The sequence below is a fragment of the Adelges cooleyi genome, unplaced genomic scaffold, assembly GCF_023614345.1.
Source record: "Adelges cooleyi isolate 19-005CV unplaced genomic scaffold, UGA_ACOO_1.1 ACOO_flye_CR_arks_rails_tigmint_CR_PRNA_376, whole genome shotgun sequence".
NCBI classification, from domain to species: Eukaryota; Metazoa; Arthropoda; class Insecta; order Hemiptera; family Adelgidae; genus Adelges; species Adelges cooleyi.
This window is the reverse complement of record NW_026096053.1, coordinates 181,128-193,012: the sequence shown is the minus strand read 5'-3', so window position 1 is coordinate 193,012 and position 11,885 is coordinate 181,128. Positions and strand designations below refer to the sequence as shown.

The window sequence follows — 11,885 nt, the reverse complement described above, 5'->3', positions numbered from 1 at the left end:
GACATAGGACATTTGACTTCAACTATGCCATTTGGATCTATTAAGCCATCTGGGGTTGCAGCTAAAAATCCTATACGAGAATCAACAAATAGACCACATGGTGAAACTTTCGCGGATTTTTCTTTTCATAACGCCTAATTGCTTCCGACTCATTTAGACGTCCATATTGCAACGCAAGTAAATCGTCATTTATATTTGTATACAAAATACGACGAACAGTTGGACCATGTTTAGTTGTCTTTAGCCTTTTACAAATGGACCCAAAATTTGATGCGGTCAAACGGTTTTTACGAGCTTCGAACCAATTACTATTTTCAGCCTGGCCAATAGTCGTGTGCTCTAAAACTTCAACTGACGAGTTTAGTTATTCGGAATGCTTTATTGCAAATAGTGTGATAATATTCATCGGTTAGTTTTTACGATGTTTTATTTTTTTTGACATTTTCATGTCTTGGATCTGGCACATGGAGCTGGGGTTGGGGATGGGGATGTTAAATTTGTTTAATTATGTGTTGGATTTACAACGATTAAACTATAACTGAAAAATAAATTCAATAATTTAACAGGTTTTATTCTCTACGAATCGTCTTAGGCCAGATATTATGAAAACACTAACATATTAGCCAGAAACTTGATATGTTTTAATGTACTAGCCATCTTGGATACTAGCTTGTTACTGCTTGTTAATATACATTTCATTATCTATATTTACACCACTACTCTAATTTTTTTTGGTACTTCAATGAGACATGAAAATGCTCTTTCTGGGTTGCAGACTCGGCCGAAAAATGTTTTTATTTAAACGATTTACCTACAGTCTTATTTACAAGGTGATCTTTTGAAAGTGACCCACTTAATACTAGCAAGAGTTGAGGAATATGTCATATTTTAGGAATTTTTAATGTTTTTTTTTTGTGTGTGTTAACCCACAATATTTCTAAACTGCTGGAACGATTTTTTTTGTGAAGCAATTTAATAGATCAGAAATCGTAAATGTAAGGTCTTTTAATGGACCAAGAATGTACACAATTTACCGCTTTCCCTAAAAAGTTGAGAAAAAGCTGTCTTATTTTTCAACTCTAAGCTCTGCTCTAAAACTTTAAAATATATATAGTATAGCAATAGGCTATCGTTTTTGTTTTATAATAATTTTAATAGGATGAGGTGCAGAGATCACCACAAATAAATAAAATACCTCTACTTGGTGTTTTCTTTCTCGTGTTATTCGTGATTTGTAAATAAAAATATCGTTGTTATTTAAATTTGTTTATTGTGCGATGCTGTTAGATTCTATATGTTCAATGTTAACTGTTAATAATTAACCTTTTATTTGTTGCTTCCTCAAAGAGGAAAGAAAAAACAACGGTTTCCTGGATTTTTTTTTCAAATATCCAGATTGGAATAAGTAAGATCCACTGTAATGTAATTGAAAATAGAACAACCTGATATTCCGTCTGTGGATGGGTGTAATAGGTAATTGATATGACGGTAATTACGTTAATTATAAACTAAAAACTTGATTATAACGACAATAATTATCTTATGTGCTTACATATCCTGAATCACGAAATTAACAAATGCAAGGTTATAATAACGTTGATACGTAACCCATAAAAACACTTCTATAATAATACATATTATTATGCAAGTTCCTCCGTGTTTAAAACAACATCAAGGTTATAATGTGACGTCTGTGAGAATTATGTAAAAATAATTATCAATATACTAGTACCAGGTATATTACTATCAATAGGCCATATTAATGATTTATACATTTTATCCAATTCAAATATTACCTACATAGCTTTTACGAAAAATCGCTGTTTTAACTTGTATGTGCATATCCTATGTAAATGTGTTATTATTATTTAGGTACTTGTGTATTATACGGACCTACCTCCCTTTTTTTTTTAAATATCAGAGGGTAATTAAATAAAATAATGCGGTTTCTAAGTAGGCAGAAGTATATTTAATAGCAATATAAGTTATAACAAAACAATTACAAATTTTGTCCAAAAGTCGGCGAGGTCAGCGAGTAATGCTTGACGTTCGAATCCACTCCTAGTAATATGGGGGAGGGGTGTCTGCATATTACACAAATACAGACTGGACGACTATAGTTTTTACTGTGAACCCGTAAAAATAAACAGACGAAAACGTGTTACGTGTAAAAAAAACAGCGAAAGGAAATGTGTTATACCCTTCCTTAAGTTCTCTCCCCTCCTGTACTGTAGTGTTTTTTTGCACGGTAATTTTTGGTTAATTTAATTAATTTTACGCGCATAAATAAAGTTGCCCAAATTAGTATTATTAAATTAGTATTATTATTTTAGTATTATACAACTCGACCAACGAGTATCACTAAGAACTTATTGTTCTTGATCGAAAAATCGTACAATGGCCCCTAGAACGAGCAGTTGGCCGACATTGAACAATTTGCCAAGTACTGACAGAAATATCAAAAGGGTGGATGGTTGGATAAATGCACGCCGTAAGGAAGATGGCGCCGAAGGATTATGGAGAGTACACGATGGCCTGTACGATCTTCAAGAATGGATACCTAAGCACCCTGGAGGATCACAATGGTTGGAAATAACAAAGGCATGTAAACTATAGGTGATATAAAAACAATGCTATACCTAGTATTGTATATTTTTTGTTTCAAATCTCACACCAGTATTTGATTTATGTAAAAAACAAAATCATTTAAAAACAGTTGATCAATTATAAAACGACAATCGGTTTTTAAGTATTATTTTCCTAATTAATAATTAAATTTAGAGGCATTTATTTTATTAGTTACTGTTCTTTTTATGTTTAACGCAAAAAATTTGCGTTAAAAAATACTTATAGTAACATCTTCTTAAAGCTTCTTAGAGTTAAAATTGTATTCAAACTTTAGTATTTGCAATAAGTGCCTATTTGTCTATAAACGATGCACAAACAATAGCCATAAGAACATTTTGAAAATATGTTTTAGTGGCCTTCCAAATAATTTTTTTTTTTTAACACAACGCAAATAGTTGAGCAAAACGTTTGTTATAGTCAAAATTTCAAATTGTGAATAAGGCATTGAAATGGATTTAATTAGTTATCACTTATACTCAAAAGTAACTTATTTAAAGCTAATTTTACAAAGGATTAATCAATATTATTATACACATTTTATGACAGGCGCGGATCCAGAAATAAAATTTGGGGGTTGGTAAAATGTTCAGAGTAAAAAAGAATAGGTACTTAATCTTAAAAAATAATCATATTGATTAGTAAAAATGATTTTCGTAAAAGTAAATTTTTGGCGTATCTACAATTTTCTGTATGGAGGCTAAAATGCCCATTTTTATTGAGCTAGTAGAAAATGAGTTAGATTTATTTGAAAATTGTTATTTTCAAAAAACTTTAATGAAGTAAAAATATAAATACTTATAAGTTATGTTATAATAAAATTTTGAAAACAAAAAATGAGCTTTTTAGCCCCCATAGAGAAAATGTTAAATTTGACAACAAACAATTTTTGTTTAAAGCCGTTCGGTAGGTACTTCAAAAAGTGACTTCGTGTTTTAGTCAATTATTTGTATAAAATTTGACGTTTTTCATTTCAAATATAAAATTTATAATTATGATGAAGACTTACCACTAAAAAACATAATAATGTGGGCTTGTATACAGTATTAAGGTTTTCCAGTAATTTATACATAAATGCCCTTCTCCCCCCTTGGATCCGCACCTGTGTATAACCTTATAAACTATTGTTAAAATTAATAATTAACTATAATTTCCATAAATACAGTGTGTATTTAAAGCAAACTTGAAAGTTACGTAATTGAACATTAACATTTTTTTTTAACCTTCAACACAAAATAAAATTTAAAAATTATGATTTTTTAGCTTTTTGGTGTTGTTTTAAAATATTGTTAGAATGATTTATTTTGTATAATAGTTTTATAATGGCTTAGATATCAGTTTTTCCATCTACCTTTAAATTAAAAACCTGAAATGTCAACCCTTTCATCGATATCGAATATTGAAGATGTTATACATTTTGTGAATTACCTATAGTTTTTTAGTCTATACATTTTTTTTTTTTTTTAATTTTAAAATATTTTTTTAATTTACAATCTATACAAAATATGTATAATCAGCAAGTCTGATGACAAAGATACAGTGACAATAATGTATGAATAGAAAGGCTCTCAGAAGTGCCACCTGACCAGAATATAAGTCTATACATTTAAAAATTATATTTTAATTGAAAATTACAAATTACATTTAAAATTAAAAAAATTTTTCAATAAATTTGTCAACTACTAATTTTATTAAAAAAATATACTCAATTACTTACTACAAATTAGAAATTACTCAAGTTATTCAAGTATTATAATATTAAAATAGGTTATTATTTATTCTTCTTTTTCAAACTAATAATCGGTACAAATGATTATTATTCAAATATGATTCAACTAAAAAGTCGTATTAGTTTTTTATAATTATAGTTTGTTATCGTATAATATAGGGAGTTGACATCACAGAGTTATTTGAAACATATCATTTGAAAGGAGACGTAGCAACGCAAAAGCTTCGTACATTTTATGTCAGAAATGCAAGTACTCCGAGGTCGTCACCATTTACTTTTAAACCGGATGGTTTTTACAAAGTTTTGAAATCGAGAGTATCCAAAAAGATTTCAACCATAAACCACAGCAATATTTTACTCAAGTCTAAGTTGGTAGTAGACACTTTTATTTTATTAGCTTTGTTGCTTTGCGCTGAATCTGCGCGGAGAAATAGCTATTATGTTGCTGTGTTAGCTGGAGTATCATTAGCCTTTGGTTTAGTGGCCAATCACAATTTCACCCATCTTAAAGACAACTGGAGAATGTACTACATCCAACTGGGTTTGTTCTCCGTAAGGTAAGCGTTTTGCCTGTTTATTTTGCTTCTTAAGAGTCAAGTTTTAAAAATATGTACTTGCATTTCCTTTTTTTTTTTTTTTTTTTCAGAGAATGGAGAATATCACACACCGTCAGTCATCACTGTTATGCAAATACAGTTTGCGATCTTGAAATGACTTTGCCTTATCCTTTTATTCATTGGTATCCTAGTAAAGATAAGCCTTGGTCCGTATTGTGGTTTTCAAAGTTAACTCCTCTGACTTACCCTTTTTCTACAATCTACCTGATACTCGGAAGGTAAACGCAAATGATAGTACATTATAATATAAGAGGTATTATACATTCATATTATTCATTTCAGAACTATCACCCTGAACAACGAAAAAGCCGACTGTCTATCTTTCATCATTCCTATAGTATTGATGTCAGCTGGTAATTTGTCTTTGGGTTCCGTGTTGACCATATGGCTTCTAGTAATCACGACAATGAGTTCTGTGTTCGTTTTCTTGGGATTCAATGGAGCACATCATCACCCCGACAACTTCCACGATGGGGATGAGATTAGGTAAGACCTTTATTATTGATCACATTATACTTCTAGAATTTTCACTATAGCGTCACTCTGTTTAAAACCTTAAGACGACGTCATACCCTTTAAAAATAATCGTTAAAACGTGTCTATGGAAAAGTGTGTTGGTCGAAGCGAAATGGTGATAGAAAAAAAATCTTTAATATCGTTAAAAGAGAAGAACTTTAACTAGGTTTTCTGGTCGGCTTTTTTTAGAAAACTTATAACTTTACCTTAAATACAAGCACTAAACAATTTTTAAAAAAAAACCAGAATCAATTTACAAATTGTGTATGTTGGGTTAATAATATAAAAAAAAAACGATGAGAGAACCTAGACAAAGTTCTCGTTATTTTAAATATGAAAGAGAAAAATGTCTACGATTATTATTTAGTTAAGATTAATTTTTTTTTTTTTTTAATAACTATCAAAGATGTTTAATAGTCCGAAAAAAAATTAACTACTAAAAAAAGAGTCCTTATTATTGAACTAATAATTACACATCACATAATTACACCACAGTAAACCTTTAAATTAAGATTTTGCAAAAAAATTACTCCTTAAAAATGGGTGGGGTGACGTCCTCTTAATAATTCTTGTTCATTCTGCATCATTAATTATTTCAATGCTGTTGGATTAGTGGCAATTATTCATTAATTACATGAATATATAATTGTTTCAGCCAACAAGATATTGACTTTGGACTTCACCAATTAAATGCTTGTTCAGAAAGACAAATAATCGGCAACAGCGTAGTGATTTCGATGATAACTTTTGGCGATCATTCATTGCATCATCTGTTTCCGGGTTTAGACCATAGTTTATTACCCCACATCTACGACGTTTTTGAAGAAACGTGTAAAGAATTTGGACTAGAATTAAAGTTAAGAACGTATGGAGAATATGTACGTGGCCAATTTCAACAGTTGGTTCGAACAAATCCTAGAAAAGCTTAAACATCTAAAATCTCAATTCAATAATATAATTTGTTTAACTTTTTAACTGTTTACATGCAACTTTATAACCTCCACGGTAACACAATTTACTACTTATATTAATTTTATGGAGTTTTAATGTATTAATCTGGATTAGGTTTTATTAAAAATTATGATTATTATTATTATTATTATTATTATTATTATTAAGTATGAAACGGATTTCTATTAAAATAACAATAATATATTATTAATTAGCTACCTAATGAGAGATTGTGAATTGATATAAAAATTATATTCAAATATATTTCTAGGTAAAGGTGTGATGATAGTTATCTGCTGTTATTCTCAGTATTTTTTAATTTAATGCGTTAATCACGTTTTTACCTCTACTCGTCCGATAAACATTGAATAGTCAACTATAATTATAGAGTGACTTGAGTAAAAGAAACTAATATTTTTAACATTAAATGGTACTGATAAAAATGCTTATACAAGTTGTTATTCGAGACAAAAAATTATGATGTTAAAATTTAACATCCTTATTGCAATCGCGTACGTTACACATCTTGAAAATATAATTGTTTTGTTATATTTTATATTTATATATATATTTTTTATAGCCTTTATATATTTATAATATGAGTTCTTTTTGGGTCCAATATTATTATTATTTACTCGAAAATACTGCTGAAAACCGAACAAATATTGATTTTAATTTCAAATCTTTACTAAGTCATAGAAAACGAACAGATAGTTGAAAATTGAAAATTCAAACGCTAACATTTTTAAAAAAAAGTTGTCTACATACTTATGGAATTAAAAGCATATGTTTCCATTTGAAAAAAACGAATTTCTTACTTCTATAACGTAAAAGGGGTGAAGATAAAAAATTTCTAAACATTGAAAAATGTAGTAAAATATGTACCTAAAGTTTAGGAAAAAAAAATTCTCAAAATATTCATATTTTCCGAGAAAATGAGTGTCTTACGTTAGTTGGATCACCCTGTACAGCTACACGGAAATAATCTTCTACTGAGTCAGTTGAATAATATACTCTGGTTACTTCACCCATTCTAATCTCTCAACAGTGAAGAAATTAGAAGAATTTTTCCGGAGTCCAAAGGATGAACTTTCAAAACTACATATATCAGGCGTATATGAACTACAGTGCTCTTGTGGTCATTCATACATAGGTAAAACAGGACGACCCATTGAAGTACGGACCAAGGAACATGAAAAAGATGTGGATTACAATAGGACCAAGAAGTCAGCCGTAGCAGAACACGTAGGTCAAAAAGGCCACACCGTCAACTTTAATGAAATTTAGATTTTGTCCAGAGAATCCCATTTCGCAAAACGCATGGCGAGAGAAGCGATAGAAATAGATAAATGCACATCAAATTTCAACCGGGAAGATGGATGGAAATCAAGCAAAACATGCAAACCAGTGATACATCAGTTGAAAAGAGGACCAAAGGAAACCGGAGGCCAGAAACCTTTTATATACTATCCAGCATTATTAATCAAATGTTAATATTAAAATAATTCATCTGGAACGAATTTGTATTATTTTTGAAAATAAACGGGGAACTAAACGAGTTCTTTTTTAAAACAATGTCCTATATCTATATCATTAAAGACAAAAACAACCCCACAATTAATAAGTAATTTACTGAATAGGTAAAAAAACAAATCTGTTACATAAAAAAGAAGCTATTGATTCACCATTAGTGTGTTTACTATTTAGCTCCGACTCGTTAAAGGGTTTTTATTTATTCTCGATAATTTTGCACACCGTAAACCGTAGTATTACAAGAGGTAGGTACGTGTATTTAACAGAAACTAATGTATAACATGTACTTACACCACCTAGATATTATACATTATATTATGTTTAATACTGTTTCTGGTAGGTAACCCGTGGATACGCCTTATGGTGTTTCAGTGGCACCTATAGACACACCACCTGTAGTTCAAAAAAAGCTTTCCGCTCGATTCAACGTTTGTGTGTCGCTCTTTCAAAGGCTTTTATCGCATGGTTAAAAGCAATAACACTATTGCCAATAAACGACAATGTAATAAATCGCTTGGTCCGTTTTTTTTCCATCTGGATCACATTATCTCGCGGTTTGCTTAACGTCGTTCAAATGATTTTTTCGTGTGAGTATTAATTGCAATGTAAGTGTTATACTTTATTCGATTGTGCTATGTTCTATTTGTAAACGTGTTAATGACAATTGTAATAAGTGCGTGTGATGTTTCATTTTTGATATTATTCGGTTGTTAATTTTAATAGCGGTGCTCGCGAGGAAAAAATAGGCAAACTCCAACGAGGCTTTGTAAAACAATTAACTATACAGGGTGATCCGTTTAACGCAAGACACTCAATACCGCTTAAAATAATTGAAATTTTCTAGGTTTTCTCTTTGTTTACACTGATTTATGTTATTTTACAAAATAAGACAATATTCACATTTTAATTTTTTTTCCAGAGCTATATCAACGAGTATGAATTAAATAGGTAGTTCAGGTATACACGCGATGACACTTTAAGCGCTCTCGATAGGTTACCCTTAAAATAATTGCAATCTTGTAGTGTTTCTTTTTCTAAAACATTTTTATTTATGTTAAAGTAAAATATAACAATATTCAACTTTTTTATCTTTTTTAGTATTTGCTAGAGCTTTAGCAACTTTTGAAACTCAAACGGTAACACATATATTTAAAATTTAAATTAATTTTGAAATTAAGAATAATTTACTGAAACCAGTCAATAACCAGTTTTCTTTAATAATTATTTTTAAAGTTTAAAATTTGGACTGAAAGTGTAGTGTAGTTGAGTAGTGCGCCCAGATAAAAATAACTGTACACTTCAACCTTCCTCCCGCCCTAAATTTTAAACTTTAAATAGATTTATTCGAAACTGGTTATCGACCAGTCAACTTTTCAGCAAATCATTCAAAGCTCTAGAAAATTTGAAAATTGTCTAATATTATAATATAGCATAAGCAAAAATGTTTTCAAAATATATATATATATATTATTTTTTTTATTAATTATGATAAGAGAAAATTGGATTAGGGCGGTTAGGTTAGGTTAAGTTAAAAATATCATCTGGTATATGTAATTCATTTGTTTTTTATTTAGACAAATTTGCTGAAAATGTTGACTGGTTAATAACTTGTTTTGATTGGATACTTTTAAAGTCATTAGAGTTACGAAGCTTATACAAATTAACCGGTAAATTAATTGTCATGATCGAAACTTATTAAAACCACTTTTTTCTTAAATAATGCCTATACAAAACTCCTTAAAAACCAACCGCATGCAATCCCCTTAACGCGAACCTGTACATTTCATATGTTACAGATCTACTGTCAGCATATAATTTTTATAATTAACCCTAAAAATTGAAACAAAAATGTTCTACCTCTTTTGGAGAATTTCAACTACTTCGCCGCATAATACTTTTTTTGATTTTTCTATAATATGACTCCTTTCTGTCACATAATATGACATAACACAATATCTTTATTTCCCGTTCAACTAACCACACAGTATTCCAATCGTCAAATCTTTTTCAACTCGTCTATATCCTCTTGCATAACTAATCCCAAATACTTAAACTTCTTTGCTAATTTTACAACTTGCTACTTTAACTAATTACTCTCCAATTTTTGTCTCAATTTTTAAATATTAATTCATGTATTATACTTAAAACTGAACACACAAAACAAAGATTGGGTTCATCACTAACATTTAAATAAAAAAACATAAGTACTTCCACTATAATATTTTTAGGGAGTGTGTGTAGTTTTTCATAAAAATGTCGACTTCTCGTTGTATATTTGTACTTTTATCATAGTATCATATAGTAAAGTGTTACACATTTAAAAAGTCTCAACTCTTGATACCCAAGGGTTTGTTATAGATCATTATTGCTGACGGGAAAGGGCTGTTGTGTAAATGGTGTTATCTATAGTAAATAAATGTGTGTGTGTGGCGTTGTTTGACAGGCGTACAACAGGCAAATGAGGGTGTCTCCTGCCTAATAATAATAATAATACTACCAACGTAATTTATTGATTTCCACCAATCGAATGTGCAAAACCTATATAACCAGAACGCTGTCGAAAATGTTACACTTAAAATAGAGTAATTTGTAAATGTCGCCCAAATACGTCGGCCTAAGATTTTAAAAATATAGGTTGCACTTATGCCTGTCATCTACAGCGGGTGATTGATCATCTATAGAGAAATAATTGCAATTTTGTAGTTTTTCTTTTTTGGAGACACTTAAGTTTGTGTTATTTTAAAATATTAGACAATATTCACATTTCTTTTTTTTTTTCCAGAGTTCCTTCCAATTTTAAAACTTTAATGTTTAGGTTAGGTAAGGTTGACTGGTCGATAACCGGTTTTAAAAATTACTTTTAGACCTATTAGAGTTTAAAATGTTGGACCGGAGGTCAAACAATAAAAAAAGACACTCATCTTAATTTACAGTAAACATTGTAATTTGGTTGGTTGATCTGGAAGACGTTAACAGGGTTTTCCCTACTAAATCATATAGAAAAAAATGCACTTTTATTACAGAAATTATTTCATGTAGTTAGATTAGGTTTATGTAACCTAACAACGCATATTTTTTCTCTAGAATCGCTTTAAATTTGTAATCGATGGTTCTAATGGTATTTTTCATAAATAATAATTTTCCCATTTGATTTCCCAAGTCAAACGAGAGTCATCATAATGCCCGTGATATAATATATGCCACCCACAGTCATAACATATCATTACTGTTGTAGTTTTATAGGTAACTATGAAAATATATAAGTGGTATGTGTATGTATATTATCTAGGACATAGGTATACACGCTATATGTAACTATGCCCTAGTACTCCGTCCATTTGGGAGACGTTCTTTTTTTTATAATTTTGTTGTTATCAGTACATAACGAAATTTATAACGTATGCTTGTATAAAATATAATATTTTCCTAACAGGATGGGCCGTGGGATCTATTTAGATCATTGTCCTTGTTTGATCAAGGTAGTTACTGTTAGTGTAGCTGGTTCAAATTATGATAAACATTTCTTAGTATATTTTATCAACTGAAAAATTGTTGAATTGCTTCAACTGTCTCGTGCTAGGTTAACCAAATAAAAAGGGATATTTTTTTACAATGACAATCGAAATGCTCATCGTCACGAATATGTGTTTTATTAATAATTAACTATGCATGCGTGGCAACAGGTAATATTATACCTAATTTACAATAATTATAGTTAGTAATCAGTGTACACAACACACAATAGATAGAATTATCGGTAAATTTTGTTGGTTTTTTTTTGGGAGTTTTGTGGATTTTGTTGTTTTTTACAAATATGCTATAAAATATAATAAGAAAAAAGTTGGTGTTGTTAAAGGAGGTAGGTAACTTATTTTGCACACGGAGAACAAGAATGGTCAATTAGGTCAATTTAA

The 11,885-nt window shown here is 29.8% G+C and overlaps 1 protein-coding gene across 2 annotated transcripts; it reads left to right on the top strand.

The window, feature by feature from the left end:
- Positions 1–2,110: 2,110 nt before the first annotated feature.
- Positions 2,111–6,730, top strand: LOC126840493 (cytochrome b5-related protein-like). Of its 2 annotated transcripts, none has more exons than XM_050576271.1 (6): positions 2,111–2,248; positions 2,334–2,605; positions 4,518–4,911; positions 5,001–5,189; positions 5,254–5,457; positions 6,143–6,730. In XM_050576271.1, the coding sequence occupies exons 2-6, from the start codon at positions 2,398–2,400 to the stop codon at positions 6,414–6,416; spliced, it is 1,269 nt and encodes a 422-aa protein (XP_050432228.1). In that variant the 5' UTR covers positions 2,111–2,248; positions 2,334–2,397; the 3' UTR covers positions 6,417–6,730. The 2 variants fall into 2 exon arrangements, with proteins under 2 accessions (XP_050432228.1, XP_050432227.1); XM_050576270.1 differs by having other exon boundaries at positions 2,116–2,248; positions 2,334–2,601; positions 4,514–4,911.
- Positions 6,731–11,885: the final 5,155 nt, after the last annotated feature.